Genomic DNA, 25,731 nt, shown 5'->3' with positions numbered 1-25,731 from the left:
TGCTTTGAGGGTTATAAAGTATACCTTTGTTACAGTGAGGTCAAATAGTATTGTTCCGAAGGTGCTTGCACATAATAGATCATGGTACAAATCTGAAAAGATGCACAAAAAGTTTTGAATGACAACCAGAAATATTTATTCAAATAAATATAATCAAATAAGAATACACATCAATACAGGTGCAACTATATATATATATTCATATAGATTTGAAAAAAGTTCAGTAATTTTCCTTTTACAAATAGTACAACTTTCTGGGTAATCTGAATATGTTACAAAGGCAGAGCTAGCAGAAGAGCGTTGAGATCATTGGAGACAAAATGGTGGATTTCATCCAAGAAAGCAGGCTCAAGCTTTTTTTATGATGATTTTTTTTAAACACTTTTTTGGAATTTAAGGCAGACAAGTGGATTGCACAGGACGTTCTGGTGTTTTTGAAAGCATGCGAGGCTCAGTCACACACACATGCACGCTTTTCCTCTAAGATAATATTTTATCTATTTCCTTCATTTTAAGCAAAGAAGGAACAGCTTGTTCAATCTCCATAGCGTTCACTTTCAAGGCGACATTAGCGTTCCTATTTATGTTAGCATAAGCATCCGGCAGCTTCCACTGACTCAATTCCTACTTACTGGACCCCATGTCTACCTTTGTTTGATTGGATAGAGATCTTTCTTTTACAAAATATGTGTTACAAAGTATTACACAGGTATTGTATGGCTACCGATTGTTTGATCTTTGCACACAAGTCAATCTTCGCTTGCGACATTTTCTAACCAATGTTACTCAAGGGGGTGAGGATGCACAAACTAAACACGTATCTGGCGGAAAAACTCAAATGTGCTTTGACATGATAGAAAAAAAGGCAATGTAAAATCTTTGGTCCACATGGTGAAATAGCTACTTCAGACAGAAATAAAACATGTATAGTGTGTGGAACGTTAGGGCTGTTTTCCTAAAGAAGTTACATCCGCTTTGTGTTTTGTTTCCTTGCCACGATACTAACGAGTATCGCAATACTGGTATCGTCCAAGCCCTAAAGGGTATGACAGTATAAAAAGGTTGTGTGACGTTAAATGCCATTACACGTATCCATTTTGAATTGATTTACATGGCAAGCTCACCAAGACACCCCAGTGAACTTGACCATCACGGGGGAACAAATCCCACTGCTTGTTTCGAGTTGCTTCTTTTCACACCATTGGCTGCATTCTCCATTATACTTTAACAGTACTCTTCTCCCTCATGGCAGTTTCACAGGATGACGGCTTATTTCAGTGAACTATGAAACAAATACTGGTTTCGCTTTTTCATTGCCATGAAAACACCTCTTACACATTTGGGATTGCCGTCACCCTGGCAAGTCTCGTCTCATAAAAAACAATAAAATAATAGGATAAGAATAAAACACCATGAACCGTTCTGCCACCAAATAGAATAGGTATGAGAGAAGTAACGCAAGCGTATCGTTGTCAACAGATGCACAATCGGCAAATTGTTCCTTTTTCACATTTAAATTAGGCTTTATATAATACATTTGTGATGCGCAGAAAGACTGGATTGCCACGTGGAGATGATGTTAAAAACACAGCTAAACAGTTAAATGCACAGACAAAAGCAAAAAGCAGACACAGTCGCTCACATAGACGTTCGTTCATTACATGCACTCACTCACACAGAAAAAAGCTTACACCTCTAGGATAGCAAAACGCAGTATGCTTATCAAGTTTGTGGTCGTAAAAGTATGGAATGAATCCTAGTTCTCGTTATCATTTAGCTGCAACTGGCGATCAACGACAAACAAGTACTCTCTCACAAACACACAACAATAATTTAAAAAAAAACACACACACCAATAACACACACACTCACTGATGGGTCTAGTTCACAACTAGTATGCCTGAAATGGTGAACACTTTCACCCACAAAAGTAAAAACAAACATTTAAAAACAACAAAATTAAATGAGGTACAGATTTCTCACATTGAGCGCTATGCTCTATGGAAAGACGAGACCAAGATTTAGAAAGAAAGGGAGAGAAGGAGAGTTATACATAGAGGAAGAAGGAAGGAGGGAGGAGGGGATGGGGGTTCAGTGTCTGTCCTGAAGTCCCTGAACTTGGTCTTATTCTGGGGAGGAATAAAACTATTGCAGTTCCCTCTGGGCTGGCTCTACCTGGTGGCTAGGAGGTGGTAGTGCTGTTGGAGGGTGTTACCTCTTCTCCTTCAGCAAGGCACGGAAACTATGGAGCTGGTGGATGCTTGTGGAGAGCCTAAGGGGAGAAACAGAAGGGGGAGGAGATGGGGAGAGAAATAGATTGAGAAACTATTTATGACAATGTATGCAGTATTTGGCAATATTTACTAAATGTATGTTATGCTAATAGTCATTTGAAATGGCAAGACAGAGAAAGCGCGAGAAAGAGTGYGAGAAAAAGAGAGAGATGCTAACACTACTTGAATGTACCAATTCCATAGCACATGGTTTATGAACTGATACGCAAAACGATGCCGGATTCAAAACTTCTGATTTTTCAATTCTTGCAACCAATAGAATGTAATATATATGGGGGACTGTCCATATGTAGCTTGTTTTTGGTCACAGGTCCAGTAATGGTTGAAGAATTGCAACATTTACCTGGAGCTAACGCTGCAGATAGTGATTTGAAAAGTCATAATCAATAATAATAAAACAATTKTTTTKGCAAATAGTATTATATTATACTTTTAGCAAAAAAATGTATCTTTAATTTACAATCTGTAGAAACTATGAGAATAGAAAGGTTCAGAACTTTTGTGAAGCATCACAGCACAGTTGAAAAATATATGGCAAATACATATCCAATATGGATGGTGTTAAGAGATAGATGGGAGGAGTTGAATGGAGCAGAAGGGTGGGACTAATAACAACAAGATAACAAATGCAAAATATTCTGTGTCTGTAAAATGTATATAGGTTCAGAACTTTTGTGAAACAGCACAGTAAAAAATATATGGCAAATAGAAAAAATCTAAATCAAAAATAGATGGGAGAGGTTGAGGAAGGACAGGACTAAAAACAAACAAAATATAACTATTGTAAAATTGATTGTGTCTGTAAAATGTATATAGTGTATATACGCTGGAAGTAGAAGCCTGAGTGTTGTTGTTTTAGTTTAATCCAATTTGGGGAGGGGTGGTAGGGTTAGTGGGAAATAATATGAATCCCCCATCATGAGGCCAACTGTGTTCATTACGCACCAAAAGGAGCAAAACAGACTGAAACCGAAGGACTATCTGGATTTTTCCAGCATGAAATTATCATTTTTGTTTTCTGTTTTAAAACGTTTTCCATTGTGTGCCCTAATGAACACCACCCAGTTTCCAAGGCAGTAGCACCAGCCATTTTATTTATTTTATTTTACCGTTATTTTACCAGGTAAGTTGACTGAGAACACGTTCTCATTTGCAGCAACGACCTGGGGAATAGTTACAGGGGAGAGGAGGGGGATGAATGAGCCAATTGTAAACTGGGGATTATTAGGTGACCGTGATGGTTGAGGGCCAGATTGGGAATTTAGCCAGGACACCGGGGTTAACACCCCTACTCTTACGATAAGTAAGACACAACGTGTATAAAAGTGGTATCAACCTCCCAAAACCGTTGAGCAAGGCCACTATCTCCTGCCGTGTCAGCTGGAAGCCCTTAGAGGGGCTGTGTTCCGGTAGATTCTTGATCTCCTTCTCAGAGAAGAGGATCTTCAACGCTGTGCCCAGCCCTTGGGTCTGCAATGGGGTGTTGGGAAGCAATGGGTTTATCATGTGAGAAAGCCTGAGATCGCACACACGCCAATCCATGATCCCACGTGGTTTATTGGTGATAAGGTTTCATGAGCGTCTAATTATTTTAACGTTTCTCATACCTGGTCCTGCACACTTTTGATTCAACTAATCATCAAGTCTATGATTAGTGGAATCATGCGTCTTCTTATTAAGGCAAAAACTCAAATATGCCCTGGGTCCCCAGGACCAGGATTGAGACACTGACAAAAGGGTTGAAACATTGTCGCCCATGAACCACATGGGAGCGTAGATTTCAATGTTCAGAGTCTCTTTTTACCTTATGAACATATTTGATATCCAGTAAATGCTCAGAAACATTGGATGTGGATACTGGTATGTAATATTTTCCTGTACATCATCAGATCTAACACTGTCCCACGATATAGGGTACAATTCCATATTGCTTCTTCCTCTTGACTTTACTCAAAATTGATTGGTTTTGGTTATTGTCCCAAGGGTATTATTACTGCTTATAAATGGTGCCCGTGTTATGTGCCCGGATCAGTTTGAAATCAGAAAAGTAGCCTTTTAATTAAGTCTTCATACATCAAGAATTTAAGATATATTTTCTACAGTATGTATTAAACTGAAGCAAGTTGCACTGTAATTAGCAACGTAACTAAATAACCCTGATATGAAGAGAAATAAATGAAAAATCGTCTGATCACATCCACAAATAGCACTCATTGCATAACAGCTAACTACAGCACAGCACAATAGATAATGGGTAACTACCGCTAAAAATAACCACGGTGACAGGACAAGAGGCACAAAATGGCGTACCTGTAGCTTCCCCCACAGTCGACATTTACTGCAGCCCACACAGTCCATGATCCGGGAGATGTTTTTAAAATGTAGCCGGAATTCCTCCTGGTAAAAACGGGGAGAGAGACGGGAACGTTTCAGCCTTTGCTTCCTGTGGGGGTATGAGCTAGGCTCAATGTGGATAAATAGCCTGCAAACACCTGCATTCATTCAGTATAATTTGAACAGATTTAGTCATAATCAGTGAGGCTGAGGAATTAAACACACACACACAAAGTCAGTTGTCATTAGCTTAGCTATTATGACTTCATGTCAGCCTAAATGTACAGTATGTAGGTCTACTAGGCCATAACATGGAAGTGTCAAGTCAAGATCAATGGACATAGTGCATAAAAAACACTGTCTGTTGACCGAATACTAGCTCCTTTAGTTAGCCACTCGTGCAGTGAGCTAGCACAAAAATCTGCATAGACACATCTGCTCTCCACAGTCCAAATTAAGTCCCACTGTACAAAGCTATGGTAGGGACCAAACCATTGAGATACGGGTCAAACCTATTCTACGATTTGCTTATGGCAAATATAAGCATGTTAGTTAGCATTGCTATGTGGTACTAATAGTGAAATGAAAGTGAGATGCATGGACTCACCTTCAACATTTTTGCTTCGATCTTCTGCCCAGCAAACATGGACTTCTCGTCAAAGTGCATTGAGAAAGCTCTGGGAGACGAGAATAGACGGTTATTTCAAAGCCAAGACAATATCCGCTCGAATTCAGTCAAAACCGACCACTTGAACTGAAACTCATGGTCTCATTGAAGCCCTAGAGTTCAGTAGGGCGAAAGATCCTTAAGACTCAATTGGTCTTGTGGCCTGGTTGGTCTAGCTGTAATGCTGCAGCCTCTGGCGCATGTCTACAGTGTCGGCATAGGTTTGAATCCAGCCTACGGCAAATCTATCCACCTTCTCTCGATCTTTCTTCACTGTCACCCTCCTCTCTCAACATCTCTTCTATAAATATTTTTTTAAATCCCTTTAAAAAATATATACTACTGTTCAAAAGTTTGGGGTCACTTAGAAATGTCCTTGTTTTTTAAAGAAAAGCACATTTTTGTCCATTAAAATAACATAAAATGGATGCTGGCCTTCTAGGCAGAGTTCCTCCGTCCAGTGTCTGTTCTTTTGCCCATCTTAAAATTAGATTTTTATTGGCCAGTCTGAGATATTGCTTTTTCTTTGCAAGTCTGCCTAGAGGGCCAGCATCCTGGAGTCGCCTCTTCACTGTTGACATTGAGACTGGTGTTTTGCGGGTACTATTTAATGAAGCTGCCAGTTGAGGGCTTGTGAGGCGGCTGTTTCTCAAACTAGACACTCTAATGTACTTGTCCTCTTGCTCAGTTGTGCACCGGGGCCTCCCACTCTTTCTATTCTGGTTAGAGACAGTTTGCGCTGTTCTGTGAAGGGAGTAGTACACAGCGTTGTACGAGAGCTTCAGTTTCTTGGCAGAATAGACTGACGAGTTTCAGAAGAAAGTTCTTTATTTCTGGCCATTTTGAGCCTATAATCGAACCCACAAATGCTGATGCTCCAGATACTCAACTAGTCTAAAGAAAGACAGTTTTGTTTCTTTAATCAGTACAACAGTTTTCAGCTGTGCTAACATATTTGCAAAAGGGTTTTCTAATGATCAATTAGCCTTTTAAAATGATCAACGTGGATTAGCTAACACAACGTGCCATTGGAACACAGGGGTGATGGTTGCTGAWAATGGGCCTCTGTACGCCTATGTAGATATTCCACAAAAAATCTGCCGTTTCCAGCTACAATAGTAATTTATAACATTAACAATGTCTACACTGTATTTCTGATCAATTTGATGTTATGTTAAAAAAAAAATGCTTTTCTTTCAAAAACAAGAACATTTCAAAGTGACCCCAAACGTTTGAACAGTAGTGTATGTAAAATAAATAACAAAAAACTAACTTGGTCTCGTTGAAGAACTGCAGCAGTAACTCTTTGGTGGCTCGGTCCTCTTGACGGTCACCCGTGTACAGGTTGACGAAGGCTCGATCAAAGTAGGGCGCCACCTTGGAGAGGGCGCGCAGCTCGATCAGGTAGAGAAAGTAGAGGTTCTTGAGGCGCCGCGTACCCTCGCCCTTGGTCTCGGCCGGGTCGAAGCGCTGGCGGAACTCCTGCACATTGGGGCCCCACAGGGACTTGTCCCAGCCCTCTGACGAGAGCAGGAGTGAGTGAATAGTGAGGGTTACATTGATGTTGGCACAACGTTATGTTGACGTTAGGGTGAACAATTGGGACCACTGATTTAGAAACCTTTATGCATTGACKTTACAAAGTAAACACAGTGAATCAGTTATACAATGATAAAACAGACCCATATGAAAGTATCCCAATACAACACCACTTACAAAAGTAGAGTAAATATACAGAAAATGCTCAATTGGTTTCACAGAAACACCAATACACCACACACATTACTACAACCAGAGATCGAATCCGCCACCCAAATTGCCATGGTTCATCATCAAAATTGCCATAGACTCGAGGTGCTTCTTCTATTCTAAGAATTATAATTATATGACCATATAACGCTGGTGACTGTTTTTGACATCTATGGAGAGGAAGTGGTCTGTTTTTCCTACCGTCCAATAGGTACTCTGCACACAGGTGGATGTTTATGCTGCTGTGGAGACCAGAGATGAGCCGGTAGAACACCCTCTTCTCCAAACACAGACCTAGAAGGGAGGAAGGGGCGAAAGAGACAGAGTGTGTAGAGGGGTGATGGGAAGAGAGAGGGGGAGAGGGTGAGAGAAAGAGGAGAAAAAATGAAAGCTTGAGACACACACACACTCCTAGTTCAGAAAAATTCTGCCATCACTGTGTATGCGTGTGTTGTCGACTCATCGCATTTGAGTGACTAGAGTCCCCTCCTCTTGGTCCAGTAAGGGTGTCTGCACGTCACAGGACATTCACAACAAAGGCTTATTTCATAGTCTTCGCTATACTAGAGCCAAGGAATGGAACTGTGTAGCCCACCCCAATAGGTTTCCACCCCTACTGTCTGCCTGAGAAAAAAAAAACTTAATGAAGGCATACAAAGTGGCCACTTTTTTCCCTATATTGTGCACTGCTTTTGACCAGAGCCCCCAAATGTAGTGCATCATGACATAGGGAAAATATGACATTTGGGATGCAACCTGAGAGATGTTGAAAACCCATTGTCAAGAGAAAAAGTTGAAGAGAGAGAGTGTCTCGGCTGAATTAGTTTGGATGCGAGTGGCTGTTCTGAGTGGTGTGGTTAAGGGGCATTCGACGATGACACGTAACATTCAATTGATTCTGAAACGACTAAATAACCCCTTTCTAGTGGAATTCATTTAGAAGTTTCTACCTGTCCTGTGGTGTCTTATACAGGGAAATGACTGTAGGTTGTAACAGTGCTGATACAAGATGTACCACTGCTTCATTCCAAAATATATTGTGTATTTGAAGTGAAAATAATGCTAATTCGAAGAGAATTTAAAAAACATTTGATGAGATAAAAAAAATATATATATAAAGTTTACCTTCCAGCCAGTTGTAGAAGCCTTCGCCTGCACGGATACAARACGACAATAGGCCTTGTGTCAGTTTGCATTCATTAAAGCATATTATAAATAGCACAATTCAATATACATAGATTAACATGCATAGATTCCAACTTACCGTCATCATCTCCTCCTATGGCAATGAAAAAAAATACAAGAGAGAGATGAGGACAAAGGCATGTTATACACGTACTGTGGGCTATTAATATTACACATGCACGAGGACACGCATTCACACAAACTTCTGGGAGGGGAAAACTCTACAGTTTTTACTTATGAATAACTTAAGTAACACTACAAGGCAAACATGAACAAAAACACTGCTATAATTATTACCATCAACGATCTATTACCAGCAGGTAAGCTGATAGAGAGGACAATATCTATTACACAGAAGCTGAATATGCACACACACATTTCTAGAAATGATTCTGGAAACAATATAACAACTATTATTATAACCTAATAGCGAAGTGAAAGCATGTGAATACAGAGGGCAAATGTAAAACAAAAATAGCTGTCGGTTTAAGTGTGTAAAATACAGGCCATCCTGACAAGGACAATGGAGACAAGACAATCCATGATGGTGAATACAGGCTGCAAGCTAGAAGAGCATCCCTTACCTCTGGGCGGAACCAATGGGTTAAGAGGCCGGTACACTGATCTGGGCCTGCAAACCACAAACAATGCACAATCAGACCCTATACTGGATTTATCACAAGACATACAGTCAGGTCCATGATTGTTGGCACACTTGACAAAGACGAGCAAAACAAATTGAGAAACAAATACTATAAAATAAATTTGACAAATACTGAGCTATATTGCATCTTCAAAGTAATTGGGAAATTATATTATTTTACACTAATACAATTGATGATTGGCACCCCTGTTTAATACTATAGCACCCTCCCCTTTTTCTAAAATCCTTTGAGATTAGAGAACACAGTAGCAGGGATTTTAGACCATTCCTCCATACAGAATCTTGCCATATCATTCTCCTGCTCTTATGGACTTGCCCTCTTCAATTCAAACGACAGGTTTTCAAATGGGGTTCAAGTCTGGAGACAGATGACCATTGCAAAATGTTGATTCTGTGGCTAACCATTTCCTTGTGGATTTTGATCAGTGCTTCGGGTAATTGTCTTGCTGGAAAATCCACTTGAAGCCAAGGCAGAGGCAACCAGGTTTTTTGGCAAAAATGTCCTGGTACTTGGTAAAGTTCATGATGCCGTTGACCTTAACAAGGGCCTCAGGACCAGTGGAAGCAAAACAGCCCCATAACATCCAAGATGCACCACCATATTTGACCATAGGTATGAGGTACTTTATTGCATATGCTTCCCTTTCTTGATGCCAAACCCAGCACTGGTGTGCGTGGCAAAATAACTCTATTTTCATGTCATCTGACCATAGCTCCACCTAGAGTTTGATAGGAACCTGTGCTATGGTCAGATGACATAAAAATAGAACTCTTTGGCCACGCACACCAGTGGTGGTTTTGATGTTGAAAAACAGAAGCATATGCAGACACGTACCTTGTAGCTGCAGTAAAATATGGTGGTGGATCTTTGATGCACACACAAGATTCTGCACACACAAGATTCTGTATGGAGGAATGGTCTAAGATCCCTGCTACTGTGTTCTCTAATCTCAAAGGATTTTAGAAAAAGGGGAGGGTGCTATAGTATTAAAAACTGGGGTGACAGTCAATTGTATTAGTGTAAAATAATATAATTTCCCAATTACCTTGAAGATACAATATAGCTCACTATTTGTATAATTTATTTTACAGTAGTTTTTCTCCTATTTTTTTTGCTCGTCTTTGTCAAGTGTGCCAACAATCATGGACCTGACTGTACATCAGCCCATCGAAGCGAGGGAAGAAGCTGAAATATTTCAGCTGGCTACAGATTAGGGAACATGTCCCTCGTGGTGTGTGTGAGTGGACTGTGCGCAAGGAGGCATGTGTGAGATTGAGTTCATGTGTGTGTAAAACTGCATTCAGAGGCATGTGCACAAGTTTATTTTGTGTGTGTGTGTGTGTGTGTGTGTGTGTGTGTGTGTCTTACTTGAAGCAGTTTTCCTCGTAAATGCTGTTCCACACTCTCCAGGCTGAGGGGCCCTTGTAGCCAGTGTAGCGCTCTGGGTTTAGGAGCAGGTCCACATAGTCTGCATCTGGTGACGTCTCATCTGACAGAAGAAAGGTGTGAGAAAGAATGAGAGAACATTGGGATGGATGGATAGATGAATCACTTTCACCATTGAGATACCCCTTTAACATTGACAAGAGAGATTTTATAAAGTGTATTTGACCCCAATAACAACATTTGTCAGATGTTTTCACACCTCAAAAAGTGACTGTTACACTAAATGCACACTATTTGCAGAGATGCTCCTACTAATTTGAATGAAACCTGGATGCAAGACGCGCATCTTCACGAGAGGCTCGCGTTGCTGAGTGTATAATCTCAGACACCCAGAACTAAATATTTTCGTAATTTGATCAGATGCTTGATTATGTTCTGGGGGGGGGGAGACGTGTTAGAAAATACTCTAACGAGACTAGAGAAGTCTCCACCTCTCTAAACAGATACTCTCAGACAGTTACATGCGTTTGTCCATCATAGATTACTGAGCGTGTAATTAAGTTCTGGTTCTATTTTCAAGATTTGTAGCGTAGCTCTAGCCCAAGAACAATTGATAAAAGTGGTTCTCACACACTGGCCCCTTCCAGTCTTAGAAGAAATACACCAGCCTCGATCCCATATGAATGGAAAAGATAAGACTTTTTTGACGATGCCTATAAGTCTCTTAGGTGGAGAATTGAAGTGGAAGAAGAGTGGGCCTTACCATCTAGCTCACAGAAGTGGTCCTGTGCGTCATCATGCCGGGCCCAGTCCTCAAAGGCCTCTTTACTATAGTTACTATAGGAGGAGGAAAAGTAATACAGAAAACCACTCTCGGACAATGCTTTCATTCATCTGAAATAACCACYATGTTTTGCAGTGTTGGTTTAGTATTTTCTTATCAAAAACAGATGCCCATGTATGTATGAGGCCTTTTAGGGAAGTCGCATGCGTGTGCTCTTACCTCAGGGTGTTGTTAATGGCCCCCAGGTCTTGGGCTTGTTCACAATCTACTATGTCTGTGTTGGCGTTGGCCACCTGGGAGTACTGGCCACAAGGATAGAAAGAGAAAATAGCATTAGCATTAGCTAGAAGAAATAAAATAACTTTGAAGAAAAACTCTGTAGCCTAAGAAAAATGCTCCAGCTGGGTTGTTCAATTGGATTTAAATCACTTTTTGATGGCACCCCTTCTGATTTGAACAAAACTTTCCATACATATTTGCCCATGGTTACTTTTTGGACCTGAATGCCAAAACAGATAGACGTGCTCAATGTTGAACCACTTCGCATGCTCTCACTACTGGTGTCACCCAGGGCTCGGTTCTAGGCCCCTTCCTCTTTCCTCTCCATACACCAAGTCACTCGGCTCCATCATATCCTCTTATGGTCTCTTCTATCATTGCTATGCAGATAACACTCAACTACTTTTCTCATTCCTCCCTTCTGACACCCAGGTGGCGACACGCATCTCTGCCTGCCTGGCAGATATCTCAGTTTGGATGTTAGCCCACCGCCTCAAGCTCAACTTCGACAAGACAGAGCTGCTCTTACTCTCGGGGAAGACCTGCCCGCTCCAAGACGACTCAATCATGGTCGACAACTCCACGGTGTCCCCCTCCTAGAGTGCACAGAACCTTGGCATTRCCCTGGACAACACCCTGCCGTTCTCGGCAAACATCAAAATAGTGACTCGCTCCTGCAGGTTCATGCTCTATAACATCTGTAGAGTACAACACTTCCTCACACAGGAAGCGGCGCAAGTCCTAATCCAGGCCATCGTCCTATCCCGTATGGACTACTGCAATTGTCTGTTTGCTGGGATCCCAGCTTGTGCCATCAAACCCCTGCAACTTATCAAGCACACTGCAGCCCGTCTGGTGTTCAACCTTCCCAAGTTCTCCCATATCACCCCACTCTCCGTAGACATTGGCTACTTTTTAAGTAAATACCTGTAGTCAACTTGTGCAATACGTTAGGACAGGTATTCCCAAACTGGGGTACGTGCAATGCCGTCGAGGGTACGCCAAATAAAAATGTGATTCACATTAAATAAATAAAAATCTTCACATTTTCAAACAGTACATTTATATTTTCCAACGCGGCTATACATTTGGGTGAAGTTTTTCCGAGTTGCCTCGTTTCACTGCCGAAAATAAAATCAAACCATCTAGTGTTCAGCGAAATAACAACAAGATGTCAAATACAGGTAGCCTAGTCAAAAATTGTACATCCAATCACATTAACCATTACTCTCTCACGGGAAACCTTCACTCTTGCGCAGACATTTAGAAACGAAACATAACAATTTGAAAAGAAGGCCACAGGAGTTTTTGGAACGAGAATAAAGACGACTTTCAAGTAGTAAGACATGTATAAAAGCAACAAATACCATTAATAAGAAGGGGCTAGAAGCGTCTTATATTGTGAGCTACCGAATGGCTAGGACAGGCAAGCCCCATACTATTGTGGAGGACTTAATTCTTCCTGCTGCTGCAGATTTGGCTGGGACAATGTTGGGGGAAAAGGCCCAAAAAACTATACAGACAATGCCTTCATCAAACAACCCTGTTTCACGACGTATCAGTGACATGGCAGGAGATGTTTTGAAACAATTACTGCTTCGCATACAAGCCAGTGAATTATATGCGTTACAGCTGGATAAGTCAACAGACGTGGTGGGCCTGGCACAGCTCCTGGTATATGTCCATTACGTTTACGGGGGGTGGGGGGGGGTCAATTAAGGAAGACATCCTCTTCTGCAAACCATTGGAAACCAGGACAACATGAGAGGATATTTTTAAAGTACTGGACAGCTTTGTGACATCAAATGGACTTTGGTGGTCAAGATGTGTTGGTATCTGTACTGATGGCGCAAAAGCCATGACAGGGAGACATAGTGAAGTGGTAATGCGAGTGCAAGCAGTTGCTCCCGACGCCAATGGGGTACATTGCAGAATCCCCCGAGAGGCTCTTGTTGCCAAGGGAATGCCTGACAGCTTGAAAGACGTTTTAGACACTACAGTGAAAATGGYTAACTTTTATAAAGCAAGTACCCTGAACTCTCATGTATTTTCTGCATTATGCAATGATATGGGCAGCGACTATGTAACACTTTTACAACACTGGTTATCAAGTGGCAAAGTATTGACACATTTTTTAAATTGAGAAACGAGTTTGAAGTTTCCATTCTGACCATAACTTTCACTTGTCTGACAGCTTGCATGATGACAAGTTTCTCACACGACTGGCCTATCTGGGTGATGTTTTTTCTCACCTGAATGATCTGAATCTAGGATTACAGGGACTCTTCGCAACTATATTCAATGTGCGGGACAAAATTGAGGCTATGATTAAGAAGTTGGAGCTCTTCTCTGTCTGCATTAACAAGGACAACACACAGGTCTTTCCATCATTGTTTGATTTTTTTGTGTGCAAATGAACTCAAGCTTACGGACAATGTCAAATGTGATATAGCGAAGCACATGAGTGAGCTGGGTGCGCAATTACGCAGGTACCTTACCGAAACGGACGACACAAACAACTGGATTCGTTATCCCTTTCATGCCCTGCCTCCAATCCACTTACCAATATCTGAACAAGAGAGCCTCATCAAAATTCCAACAAGAGGTTCTGTGAAAAATGTAATTCAATCAGAAGCCGCTGCCAGATCTCTGGATAGGGCTGCGCTCAGAGTTTCTTGCCTTGGCAAATCGCGCTGTTAAGACACTGATGCCTTTTGCAACCACATACCTATGAGTGGATTCTCGGCCCTCACTAGCATGAAAACTAAATACAGGCACAGACTGTGCGTGGGAAATTATTTAAGACAGACTCTCTCCAATACAACTCAATTCAAGCACACCCTTCTCATTAACCTGTGGTGAGTTATTCACAATTTATTATGAACAAATAAGGTTTTATATGTAAGATGGCTAAATAAAGCGCAAAATGATTGATTATTATTATATTATTATTTGTTCCCTGGTCCTATAAGAGCTCTTTGTCACTTCCCATGAGGCGGGTTGTGACAAAAACTCACACTTATGTTTAATAAATGTATCATATAGTGTGTGTGTGGCAGGCTTACAATGATGGCAAAAAACAACATTTGAGAGTGCGCTGACCCTGGTGCTTGAAGGGTCATGTTTGAAGGGGTACGGGACTATATAAAGTTTGGGAACCACTGCGTTAGGAGATAAAGAACATTGCGTTCATCATTTCATTTGTCACATTATTATGTAGCTTACAGTAGTCCCCAGTCACGTGGTGTTTGTTTAAAGCACACAACGAGAGACCCTTGTGAGACCCTCACTGTCATGCAGCATGCGCCAACTAAATGTTTGCCAACTAGATATTTTATAACTATTAAGTTAACTGTGCTAAATGCTCTGCATTTGTTTTTTAGATGGTTWAATTTTATTTTTGGCAGTGAAACGAGGCTACTCGGGCGAGAAAAAAACCTCAACCAAACGTTGGAAAATATAAATGGACTGAACATTTTTTTGTTTTTTTCTGTTTTGAAATGTGAATCACATTTTTATTTGGCGTACCCCAGTTTGGGAATACCTGTCTTATAGGGAAGACAGTACGACTAAAGGAGTCTGTATTGAAAACATGCCCATGTCAAGGGAGATACCCATTTAGGCCATCCCTAGCTGCTGGGCTGCTCAGTCCTGGCCCTGGGGGTGTGCCGTCCTGTGGGTTGTCACTCTGATCTTGGCCTAACACAACCGAAACTAATCATTTATTGTTTCGCTAAGATCCTAAAGCTGAGTGGGGTGTGTTTGGGGACTGCAGGGTGTTGGACCCCTAGGGACAAGACAGGGCGACATATTAGCTATATTGTGTGCAAGCTATATTGTGTGCATAGCTATATTGTGTGCAAGTAAAAAGAGCTCACAGTACTATTAGTCAGAGATTGAGATTAATTCTATGGAAAAGTTGCGGTTTCTGTGTGTTAATGTATATTTAAGGTGTATGTGGTTTTTTTTTTCATTTTTTTTTTCTCAAAACTTTTAAAAAGGTGTGAACTGGGAAGGAAATTGTGTTGAGAGTTGAGTTATTGACTAGACTGGTGGGGGACAGGCATGCAGGTGGCTCGGCCTGGTTGGTCGTTCTGGCTGAAATTTGATATAGAGGATTTCTTAATGAAGACAATTCAAAAGTCTGTTTTTTAAAGAGTTTGTTCRGTGCAACACAATATTTATTATTGAATTACCTTCGATCTAGCTCGTCTTATTAATCACTTCAATTTAATAATGATCCCCTACCTAGCTTGATGACTGTGGGCATTTTTGCTTACTTTTTTGTTCTAAATAGAGATGGCATATTGAATTGTGTAAAAATGCAGGCAATTAGCTTTAGATGCCCCAAACAACTTCACCAGGTTATGTCCCCCCCACTTCTAAAACTAAAGTGGTGACCCTGCATGCAACAAACTGTGAGTAGCGTTTTTGAGTTACTTGTATAGTTTAGGTAAGAAACTGTACAAAATGTGCTCCTTTATGAGGATCCCTTAGTATTTGTTAGCATGTTGTTAGCATACTGGTAAGTGACGTTTTTTTTATATATATAAATACCTGCAGTCAACTTGTCCACTTGGTAATAGATAAGCCAGAYTGCGTTCATCATTTCGGCCGTTAAATAATTTTTCATTATGAAGCTTACCAGTACTACAGTACAAAAACAGCAGTTTGAGCCACTCGTGTTTGTTTACAAAGAAGCACAACGAGCAACATGGGTGAGTCACTCCTGCAGCACAACGTAAGTGAGGTGATCAAGTTACACTTGTATGAAATTCACTACTGTTTGCCAGCTATATATCCTATAACTATTAAGTTATCTATAAATAAATTCTCTCCAGCTGGGTTTTTACTAACTTGTTAATTTTGATAACTTGCTAATGTTAGCTTGCAAGATCAAGCTTCTTGGAGCAGCAGAGAACATCCCCTCCTGTATTAAGATCCCTGCTGCCTAATATTTGTTTTGTGCGTGCTACAAACTGTGTTTTTCAATATTTGCATAACTTTGAGCTGGGTTGTCTGTCCTAATAGTAAATGTTKGCATGCGCTCATTAGCATTTACCTAGCATCCGCTATGAGTATTCCTTAGTACTTGTTAGCATTTTGTTAGCAATTTTGTTAAGTGACATTTTAGGAGCTTTTTTTACGTTATAATTATAAAAGCGCCCCTTGGGGGCACTACCGGTAATACAGTATATCCCGGATGGCACAAGCACGGTGTGAAGGTATGGAAATCTGGATACTGCTCAACACTAGGACATATCCCTGCAATTTAACTGGTGCATCATTTATATGTTAATTGAAATGTTTACTTCCAATTACTACCACAAAGATGGCCACTAGTCCACCCACCATCAAATGTCAATTGAAATGTCTACTCTATTATCTCTATTTCAATAGGTTTCCTATGGAAGATTGGCAGTATAATTTAAAACAAAAGATATTCTTATTTAAGTCTGATGTGTGGACCTCCAACCATCCTTGTGCTACCATTTATTTGAAAGTTGACATTTCAATTGTATTGCCATTTAAGATCATGTATCACCCAAAACACGACACACAACCTGTATTCAAGACCATGCAGATGCTGCCACAACACAAACACCTCAGWTGATATAAAATCGGGTCTAAGATACATTTTGTTTTACCTAAATGTTGTATGTCATTGTCACAAAATTATACAATAGTTTGACAACCCTGTCTATAATTTAAAAGCTTATATCAAACTCAACCTATCTTTTCCAGTGATGAAGACATGGATGTCTCATGGTAGGGAGGGGTATGCAAAATGGGTCATCTTTGAGCACCTCTATCTCCTAAATGTTTTGGCATTCAAGCCCAAAAAGCTACTTTCTGACCACTTCTACCATAAATATGTATTAAACATTTCGTTAAAATCAAAAGGGGTGCAGTCAAAAGGTGATTGAAATCAAATGGAACGACCCATCTTTGTTATCAATTAGGCTAGGCTAAATCCGTCATTTAGGGCTCCCTACTCTGCATACTTCAACTTGAGTTCTTCACACACTGTCTGCAATAGGACTAAACTTTTTTAATAAAAAGTCAGTCAAGAAATTAAATGCCCGAGGGGCTAAACAAATTGGTTAAGCTAATGCCACTAGCAACGAAGCATTAAACGCTAAATAAACAACTCTAATGTGCACAGTCAGCTAATGTTTCGTCACGACCTCACACACAAGCACCTGCTGTGCTTTTCCTGCGGCATGGCCACGTCGGCAGCCACATAGCGTCTCTAGCCAACGCTGCCTAGAATATGCTAGACAGTTCTCCCTCTGTGCCTTCTGCTGTGGGAGAGCCCCACCACACCTCTAACTGTGAATTTAATCAGCCTTTTGCCTCACACGTCTCCAGTAGCACACTTAGYGCTAACCCCTAACACTGGGGGTGATGTGGCAAAAATCCTCATACAACAGACCACACAATAAGGGACCAGAGACCTCGGGAGGTCAAACCAGATGTGGCTAATGAACTACTGTACAGTTTTGAAGAGCTGTCTGGCTTAACGCTGTTGGTCGAAAATCTATGAGATGGGGTTGATTTCATTAAAAGGTGAAAAACAAACCTTGCCCTGTACATAATGTAGCCTATAGCCATGTTACTACCCCTATCATGGGTATAGCCCCTCCTGGAGTGGAAAGTGTGAAAAAGCCATGGGACTAAATACACCAAACTAGGAGCCCATTGAAAAGCTCAACCGACGTGTCCAAACATCAACTTTTCCCACTAACTAAAGATACAGCAGGATTTGACCTTGACTGGCAATCAGTCCAGATGTCCAACAAACACTGGTGGGTCATTACAAGATAAACAGAAGGCACTACGCCAGGGTTGTGTTCATTAGGGCACATAAAAAAAACACTTTGCAGAAGAGAACAAAAACAAGCATTTGTAATTGGACAAAATCAGATAGTACCTGCCGGTTTCACACCTTTTCGTGCCTACTGAACACGACCCAAGCGTTCGCCAACAAACATGTCCCTCGCTTACCCCTACCACAGGAGATAGCCAGGAGGACAGAGAGTAATGAGTGATTTCAGTGGCCACTAAGTATGGAATCAGCAGCCAAGTCAGACAGAGACTGCATCCCAAATAACAACCTATTCCCAGAGGCCCAAAGGGTKCTGGTCAAAAGTAGAGTATTATATAAGGAATAGAGCGCCATTTTGGACATAACCTATTCAGAAAGTGCTTGAGCAAGCACACACACTATTTACCTGGCCACACTGTGACAAGGCAAACAAACGCTTGCTTCTCTTTCCTATTTCTGTCTGCTCTCTAGAGGTAGCCTAGCCTACATGTACATAACACTCCAGAGACCCTCAGTTAAATCAGATATAAAATAGAACATGTTTTAGAACATATCCAACTATTATAAATCCTTCCAACCATCAATTTACACAGTATTATCTGTTTAACTTACTCCTTCGCCCTAATTCTTTTAAAACATAGTAAGCACACTCCTGTTTCTTTGCCATATTGCATGAAAATCAAGAGTGCATATGGTACATTCTCTGTCCTTTCATTTTAACGTGTTTGTAGAGTGTGTTTGTATTCATTACAGTTGAATGACTGAGTGAACGTTGCCTGTCTGTCTGGGGAGTGACCGCCTTACCCTATTGTAGTTTCCAGACTTAATTCCCACTGGAATCTTGCTCTGTAAACAAACACACACAAAGAAAACCGATGGGACAGGTGAACATCACTGTCAACAACGCAGAACGCAGGTCATAGAGGCTAAGCTATAACTAACAGAAAACASAGATTAGAATACAAAGACTCGGGAAACAGTATATTAACAATTGTAAATTAACCCACTAGGGGTTAGGGGCCCTTGCCCCAGTCTCTTCTTGTAGTCCTAGAACTAAAAGAATTAGAGTGATTAGCAATTTACTAATAATAGCTCCACCTTGTTGTAGCCTACGTGGAATTTTCACCACATTGCCAATACTTATTTAACCATTTCAGACCTACGGGAGGTGCCTGTGGGTAATTAACACTAGAAGTCGATTTGGGAACCAACGTAGATAATTGTGGGTCGGTTGAACTGACCTCTGGGCAGGGCTCCACTTGGCAGTCCTTGATGGAGCAGTGGCCATCGTCGGCCCAGAAGGGACAGGGCCTATTCAGGTTGACCTGTGGAGAAGAAAAGAGAAGAGTTGGGATGGCATGGCATGGTATATGCTATGAAAGTGACTGCGTCACACAGAGATGTGATGTGTTGGAGACAGGCAAGACAGAACAGCTAGGCTAAATTCACTGTTTTCCCAATTCAGATTTCTATGTATGAGCATAAGTGTCTCAAATAACGATGTTAACAAATGACTCAGATTCTCTTTCCGTTGACGCGTTCCAGAGACGAGCTCCGTCGTATACGCCACAGGGAATAGTCGCTGCTGGTGACCTTTTTCCAGTCGTGCTCGTCATTGGATACGTCGACCTCATACGAAGGCGACGGTGTGAGGAGAATACTTCATAATTATAAAAAGGTGACACTGTCTGTGGGTTCAAAAGTGTCGCTCAGTCAATGGGATGGTGACTAGTAGAGCAGCAGATTACTAACCAGCGGTAGACAGAAACTTAATCGGATCATCACACTAGGGGCCAGATGAGTATTCTGAAAATATTAATGATGTTCCTAAGAGTCCATTCTTCCTTTTCAGAGTTCCTGATGGGATGTTCACAGTGGGAAAAGGGCAATACACACTGCCTTTAGAATGAGGTGGCTTGGTGTGTATGAATGGTGTATGAACGCAACAGCCGGACTCACACTGAGTGATTGTTTTTTTACTGCCTTTGTGAAAAGATTAAGTGACTCAATGGGCCTCAATGTTTCTTATGGATGCAGGTGTTGGGAAAGCGTTCGAGCAGTTATACAAATGTAACAGCACTCTGTCCCCTGTTATCAGAGAGAATGATATCATATTTGCATCAGGTTCTACATATGTGCAACTCGTAAGACTGTCTAGAGAAGCAAAAGAGGATGATTGGGAAAGAGGGATGACAAGGTTTGTCAGCACTGGACTGGACCTACTGTATTTCCCTTTAAGATTCAGTTACATCCACACGGTGATGTCATCCTCATGCATTCTTTCTAATACCTAGGTTTCAGTATGAGGAGCATCTAATTTTCACACTTCCTGTACCTGACAAGTATCACATACCATGATTAGAACACACAATTCGTTTTTGCTGTAACAAGGGCCCAAGCAAGTTTTTCCTGGTCAGGGTGTATTCATTAGAGCACACTGTTTTGCAATGGAAAATGTTTTGCAACAAAAAACAAGCCTTTCTTATAGAATGGTTAGCTTACAACGTCACAAAAATGATGCGTAAGCATCAATGAGGCAGAAGGCCGTGTGGGGTTATGATTCTGAACAGTCAGATAGCTAGCAACAATAACGAGAAGCTGCCATGTTGGGAATCGTAGGTGGCTCGTTTTAGCTCATGTCATGCCTATGCTAATATGGCTAAAATTAGCTAGCTAGCTAACCAACAAACGATTTATTTGAGACCATAAGTGCTCATTTATATATTTTTTTCAATAATCTAAGCTAACCCTGTCTGTTTTGCTCCATAGTTGGGCACGCATTGGTTTTGTTGCTAAACAACCAACCCTATGGGACAAGTTCAGGTTAGTCCCGTCCTATTTCAGACCGTTTGCATCCATTTGGTTCCGAGTGAATACATTTACATTTAAGTCATTTAGCAGACGCTCTTATCCAGAGCGACTTACAAATTGGAAAGTTCATACATATTCATCCTGGTCCCCCCGTGGGGAATGAACCCACAACCCTGGCGTTGCAAGCGCCATGCTCTACCAACTGAGCCACACGGGACTACACCCCTGGACATTATAATGTAAACAAGAGTAGCACAATTCCAACAAGAACAGTAGTCCCAAGCGGAGACATCCTCTGCAAGACTAACACCATCATTAAGTTTCCTGATGACACAAAAGGGGTAGGCCTGATCACCGACAACGATGAGACAGCCTATAGGGAGGATGTCAGAGACCTGGCCGTGTGGTTCCAGGACCACAACTCCTCCTTCAACATGATCAAAACAAAGGAGATGATTGTGGACTACAGGAAAAGGAGGACTGAGCACACCCCCATTCTCATCGACGGGGCTGTAGTGGAGCAGGTTGAAAACTTCAAGTTCCTTGGTGTCCACATCACAAACAAACGAACATGGTCCAAGCACACCAAGACAGTCGTGAAGAGGGCACATGCCAGATGTGTTGTTACCTACCCTTACCACCTGGGGGCGGCCCGTCAGGAAGTCTAGGATCAAGATGCAGAGGGGTGTGTTTAGTCACCTCTGCAAGTCTATTTAGTACTTACCCTGTAGTACCTGAAGTAGTCTCTCTCGGTCAGCTTCTGAATGCGGGGGTAGATCTTGAAGTTGTTGAAGACATCGATGCTCTCGATGTCACAGAAGCAGTCATCCAAGACGCCTGTCAACTGAGGGAAACAACACGGAGAACGCCTTAAGAATTAAGGTTGTACACCAGTGTTAAAAAAATATATAACACAAAAATAGTGACTAAAATATTAATCAAACAACAATTTTTCAGTGGCAATTGACTACACCRTAACTGACTAAATAGACCCAGGGAAAACAATAACAAAACAAAAAATATTGTTAATTTCAGTTGAYTAAAACGAGACAAGACTAAATTATCTCTCTACATAAAATTAGACTACTAAGTGGACTGGACAAGTGTTTTTGGAGAGATTGAGAGCTTTTCAGTGATAAGCACAATTAATACTAACAGTATAGATGCTCAGCACGGCTCTGTTCAGCAGTGAGAAGAACCTGCCACACACACACCCTAACCTACATCAGCTGGTGAGCTGCAGGTGAAAAAGCGATGAGTGTGGGCAGGTTAGGCAAACAGGCTCCGCTCAAGCGCCACCGCCGATTATACACATCGCACAGGTGACTCTTTTTGTTTCCCTGTAGCTAACCAGTCATCACCAGACACCCTTTGCCTGGTTAAGAAACACATGCTGCTTTACGAAATTAAAAACAATAGCAGCATTAAGTTTAATAGTAAAACTAGTCTAGCTTGTTTCTAGCCATTACCGCTCAAAATAAATTATCCATAATAACCGTGCTATTATGTTCAATCGTGCATTGGCAGGCCGCATTTTACATTCATAAAGCATATCATGGGCTATTTTAAAACTAGGCTACTTGCAGACCGGACCGTTAACCATTTGTTTAGGCTACACCTTGTTGGGGTGAAATTGCACAAAATAAAATAACACTCCGCTCTGAAGCAGCGTTGACTTGTCAAAGTGGCTATCGAAGGGTCTAATTAGGCCCTAAACCCTCCAAAATATTCCCTCATTCAGCTTTGGGACACTTTGGTGAAAATGGAGGGCCGTGGGGCGAGATGGGATTCAGACAAAAAGGGGGGGGCAGAGAGAGGGACAGAACGAGGGCAAAAGATGGCCTGCAAATCTTAACTTCCTCGTACACACATTTAGCCTACTTTAAAACTGCCACATACTCTCAAACACCACAAAACACTTAAGCAGCATGATGACGTTTGTCCCAGCTGCCGGTTGAGGTTGTTGGCCAAAATTTGGTTACCAAAACATTTACCATTCTCCCTCCACCTTTTCATACATTTGATACCTGCAGACAACCGGCTTAACTCCCCCATGCATAATGAAATAGACAAACTGCGTTGGTCTGGTCCAGAAGACACCTAAGTCTTCCCACTCTCTCTCGCTCATCATAAAGTATTCAGGTCTAGACCCAATCAATGCAAATGGTGTTACAGAAAATATTTGTTAAACTCATTTCAGGAGTATATTCTAACTACAGTCGTATGAAAGGTATGTGGGTCACTGTCACCAAAGCAGAGACATTCACTATTTTTCAAGAACAAGTTGCACAAGACTGTATGTTGCAAGAATTCTATGAAATTAAGTTCTCTTAGCACTGTGTAGACTATTCAGTCACTTTCACATCAATGGCTGTGTGTCATGAGGAGAAAACCAAGTAGCCTATCTGACCAGCTGTTACTGACAACTAGTTTCACAAACTGGCTACAAAACAAAGAGCAGAAAGACATTTCTCTTTCAGTTTATTCTATGTCATTGTGACAATATGTCAGAAATGTAACTAACAGTTGTACATTGACACAAGCATCATCATATAGCCCACAGCTAGAAACATAACCATATATCTGACCTCTGAGTGTAGCTGTCCAGAGAATGTGATGGGAAGCAGTGAAGCCATCCATAAGTAACAAAGTCCTCTGAGCATGCCGGAGAATTCAAAACCATTGAGTGGTTTCCCTGGTTGTTGTTTATTAAAATTATAGTTTAATTTGCCTATTTCTCTGAGGAGCTGCTATCTTTAACAGTAGTTTTAAATTACAAAACTAAGACCAGCCTTATGGACTGCTGTATCCTACTTCAACAGACAGGTGAGAGTTTGCCAGAGTTGATGGGACGACTCTGACCTAACCTGGGGATGAGCTGTCATTTCAGACCACTTATTTTCCTCGTGCATAATTCTCCTGCCCAGGCCTAGCCTCCAAACAAGTTTGTCTGCAGCTGTCAAACTTAGTCCCGCCTCTATACCTGACATTTGTAGTCTTCACTTCGATTCAAGGACATTTAAAACAAGTATTACTCACGGAAGAGAAGACTACATGTCCCACAAACTCATTGGAAGGAAACTTTAGTATGGCCAATCAGACGATACCACGTCTCGGGTCTTCTCATATTACTCATGTGAGTGCAATTTGTTAGAAATAATAAAAGGCACGTGCCATAGTATAAAAAAATGGATTGCAGTATGTGGGTCAAGTCAGCCGTCGATCACATACATTCATCTCAGTAGCTAACTAATTTCAAAAGTTGGCATGAATGACAAACATCAAGAAAACATACATAGCAATATAACATTGCACGACATAGGCATACAAACACGTGTGGGACTGGAAGTGGCAGATTTGGTGAATTAAAATCAGATATTCGCATGATAAGGGAAAGTTCGACAATGACAGGGGTAACGTTATTGAGTGGAGATGCGCACAAGCACGAGATATTGGTTGTGTCAAATTACACCATACAGCAATTACAAACAACTGTTGAATTCAGGAAATAGCTGGCTAAGAGTATCTTTATCCAGCCATTTTAACAAGTCAGTGTGTTTCGATGTGCAAGGCAAAATAAACCATATGATTAGGGTTAGATGTTATGCCCGGTTGTCCATAAAGTTGGATGTTAGGGCGCCAGCAAGCTATCTTGGTATGATGACGTCAAATTAACGTGACAGTAGAAAACGCTAGAAGAATGTTCCTCCAACGCAGTCATTTAGCCTTCCTAAACGGACATTGATATTGCAAGTTGAATGTACTTACGTGACAAAAACAGCTCTGGTCTTGACTGTCAGGAGCATCTTCTTTGGAAGAGTATTGGTTGTTGTACGTTTTGACTCTGTTGTGAAACCAACCCAGAACAAAGACAAAGTCCCCAAATAACAACCACAACAAAACCAGAAGTCCGGCAGATTGTCTCGTGTTTTTTATCATCACTGATGCAAATGCAACGCGCCACGAAAAACAAAAACAAAGGACAGTTTTGAAATATAGATGGATAGTTGGCAGGCTAGCTAATGATGATGTGCTACTAGCTAACGTCGTTGGGTAGTGCGCACTAGCAACAACAAACAGCGGAGAAAAGCTTCTTCGCTTGTCGTAATGATAAATGAAAGTCTCCAACCAAAGCTGACAGCTGTACGACTGTATCTTCAGAAGTAACTTGTGATAATGTCTAGTATCACCAGTAATCGTTGTAAATAATATTTACATATCCGAAAATCCCAAGTTTTGCCATCTAAAAAAACAGTTGTCGACCCGAGACGATTGAATAAAAAATCAGCTACGGAAAGCAAAGGGGTACAGGTGAAGGACGTACAGCAAAAATGAATAACATGTTACTGCGTGTTTTACATCCTGTGTGTATACATGTGAAACGCATTCATGTGACTTGTTATAATAGCCTAATGAAAATACACTGTAATTTGAGGCAGTGTAATTTTTGCAGTACTAGCTGATTTTCCTTAGGCCCTAAGCTTTAAAACATTGTCAGTGATGATTTGCACTGAGTTGGAAGAGGCTGGCCAAAGAGACAATATCGAGATCTCTGCATCAGACCCTCTTGGGGAAAGGCTGATTGGCTGCAAGGCTGTTTGGTGAAAGGAGGAAGATGCTGATCCCTCCTCAGAGAATGGAGACTCTTCCTGGTCCTTTGCCAATTTTCCGAGGTGTGAGTAGGAGGTCCTCACTCTGAAGGAGGAAGGAGTTCCTGTAGAGCAGAAGCCAGTCCAGGTCAGCCTCCC

The 25,731-nt window shown here is 41.3% G+C and overlaps 1 protein-coding gene across 2 annotated transcripts; it reads right to left on the bottom strand.

The window, feature by feature from the left end:
* Positions 1 to 112: 112 nt before the first annotated feature.
* LOC112080825 (ERO1-like protein beta) lies at positions 113 to 25,281 on the bottom strand. Of its 2 annotated transcripts, none has more exons than XM_024146759.2 (16): positions 24,752 to 25,281; positions 21,708 to 21,827; positions 19,414 to 19,497; positions 18,977 to 19,018; positions 11,284 to 11,366; positions 11,044 to 11,117; positions 10,263 to 10,383; positions 8,814 to 8,860; positions 8,309 to 8,323; positions 8,170 to 8,196; positions 7,246 to 7,338; positions 6,569 to 6,815; positions 5,236 to 5,305; positions 4,605 to 4,691; positions 3,631 to 3,764; positions 113 to 2,272 (listed from the first exon to the last, which is right to left on the bottom strand). In XM_024146759.2, the coding sequence occupies exons 1-16, from the start codon at positions 24,920 to 24,922 to the stop codon at positions 2,212 to 2,214; spliced, it is 1,476 nt and encodes a 491-aa protein (XP_024002527.1). In that variant the 5' UTR covers positions 24,923 to 25,281; the 3' UTR covers positions 113 to 2,211. The 2 variants fall into 2 exon arrangements, with proteins under 2 accessions (XP_024002527.1, XP_070298826.1); XM_070442725.1 differs by lacking the exon at positions 24,752 to 25,281 and adding an exon at positions 23,572 to 23,878.
* Between the last annotated feature and the right edge of the window lie 450 nt (positions 25,282 to 25,731).

The sequence above is a fragment of the Salvelinus sp. IW2-2015 genome, unplaced genomic scaffold (assembly GCF_002910315.2).
Source record: "Salvelinus sp. IW2-2015 unplaced genomic scaffold, ASM291031v2 Un_scaffold16521, whole genome shotgun sequence".
Lineage (NCBI taxonomy): Eukaryota > Metazoa > Chordata > Actinopteri > Salmoniformes > Salmonidae > Salvelinus > Salvelinus sp. IW2-2015.
This window is presented reverse-complemented; position numbering and strand designations above follow the sequence as displayed.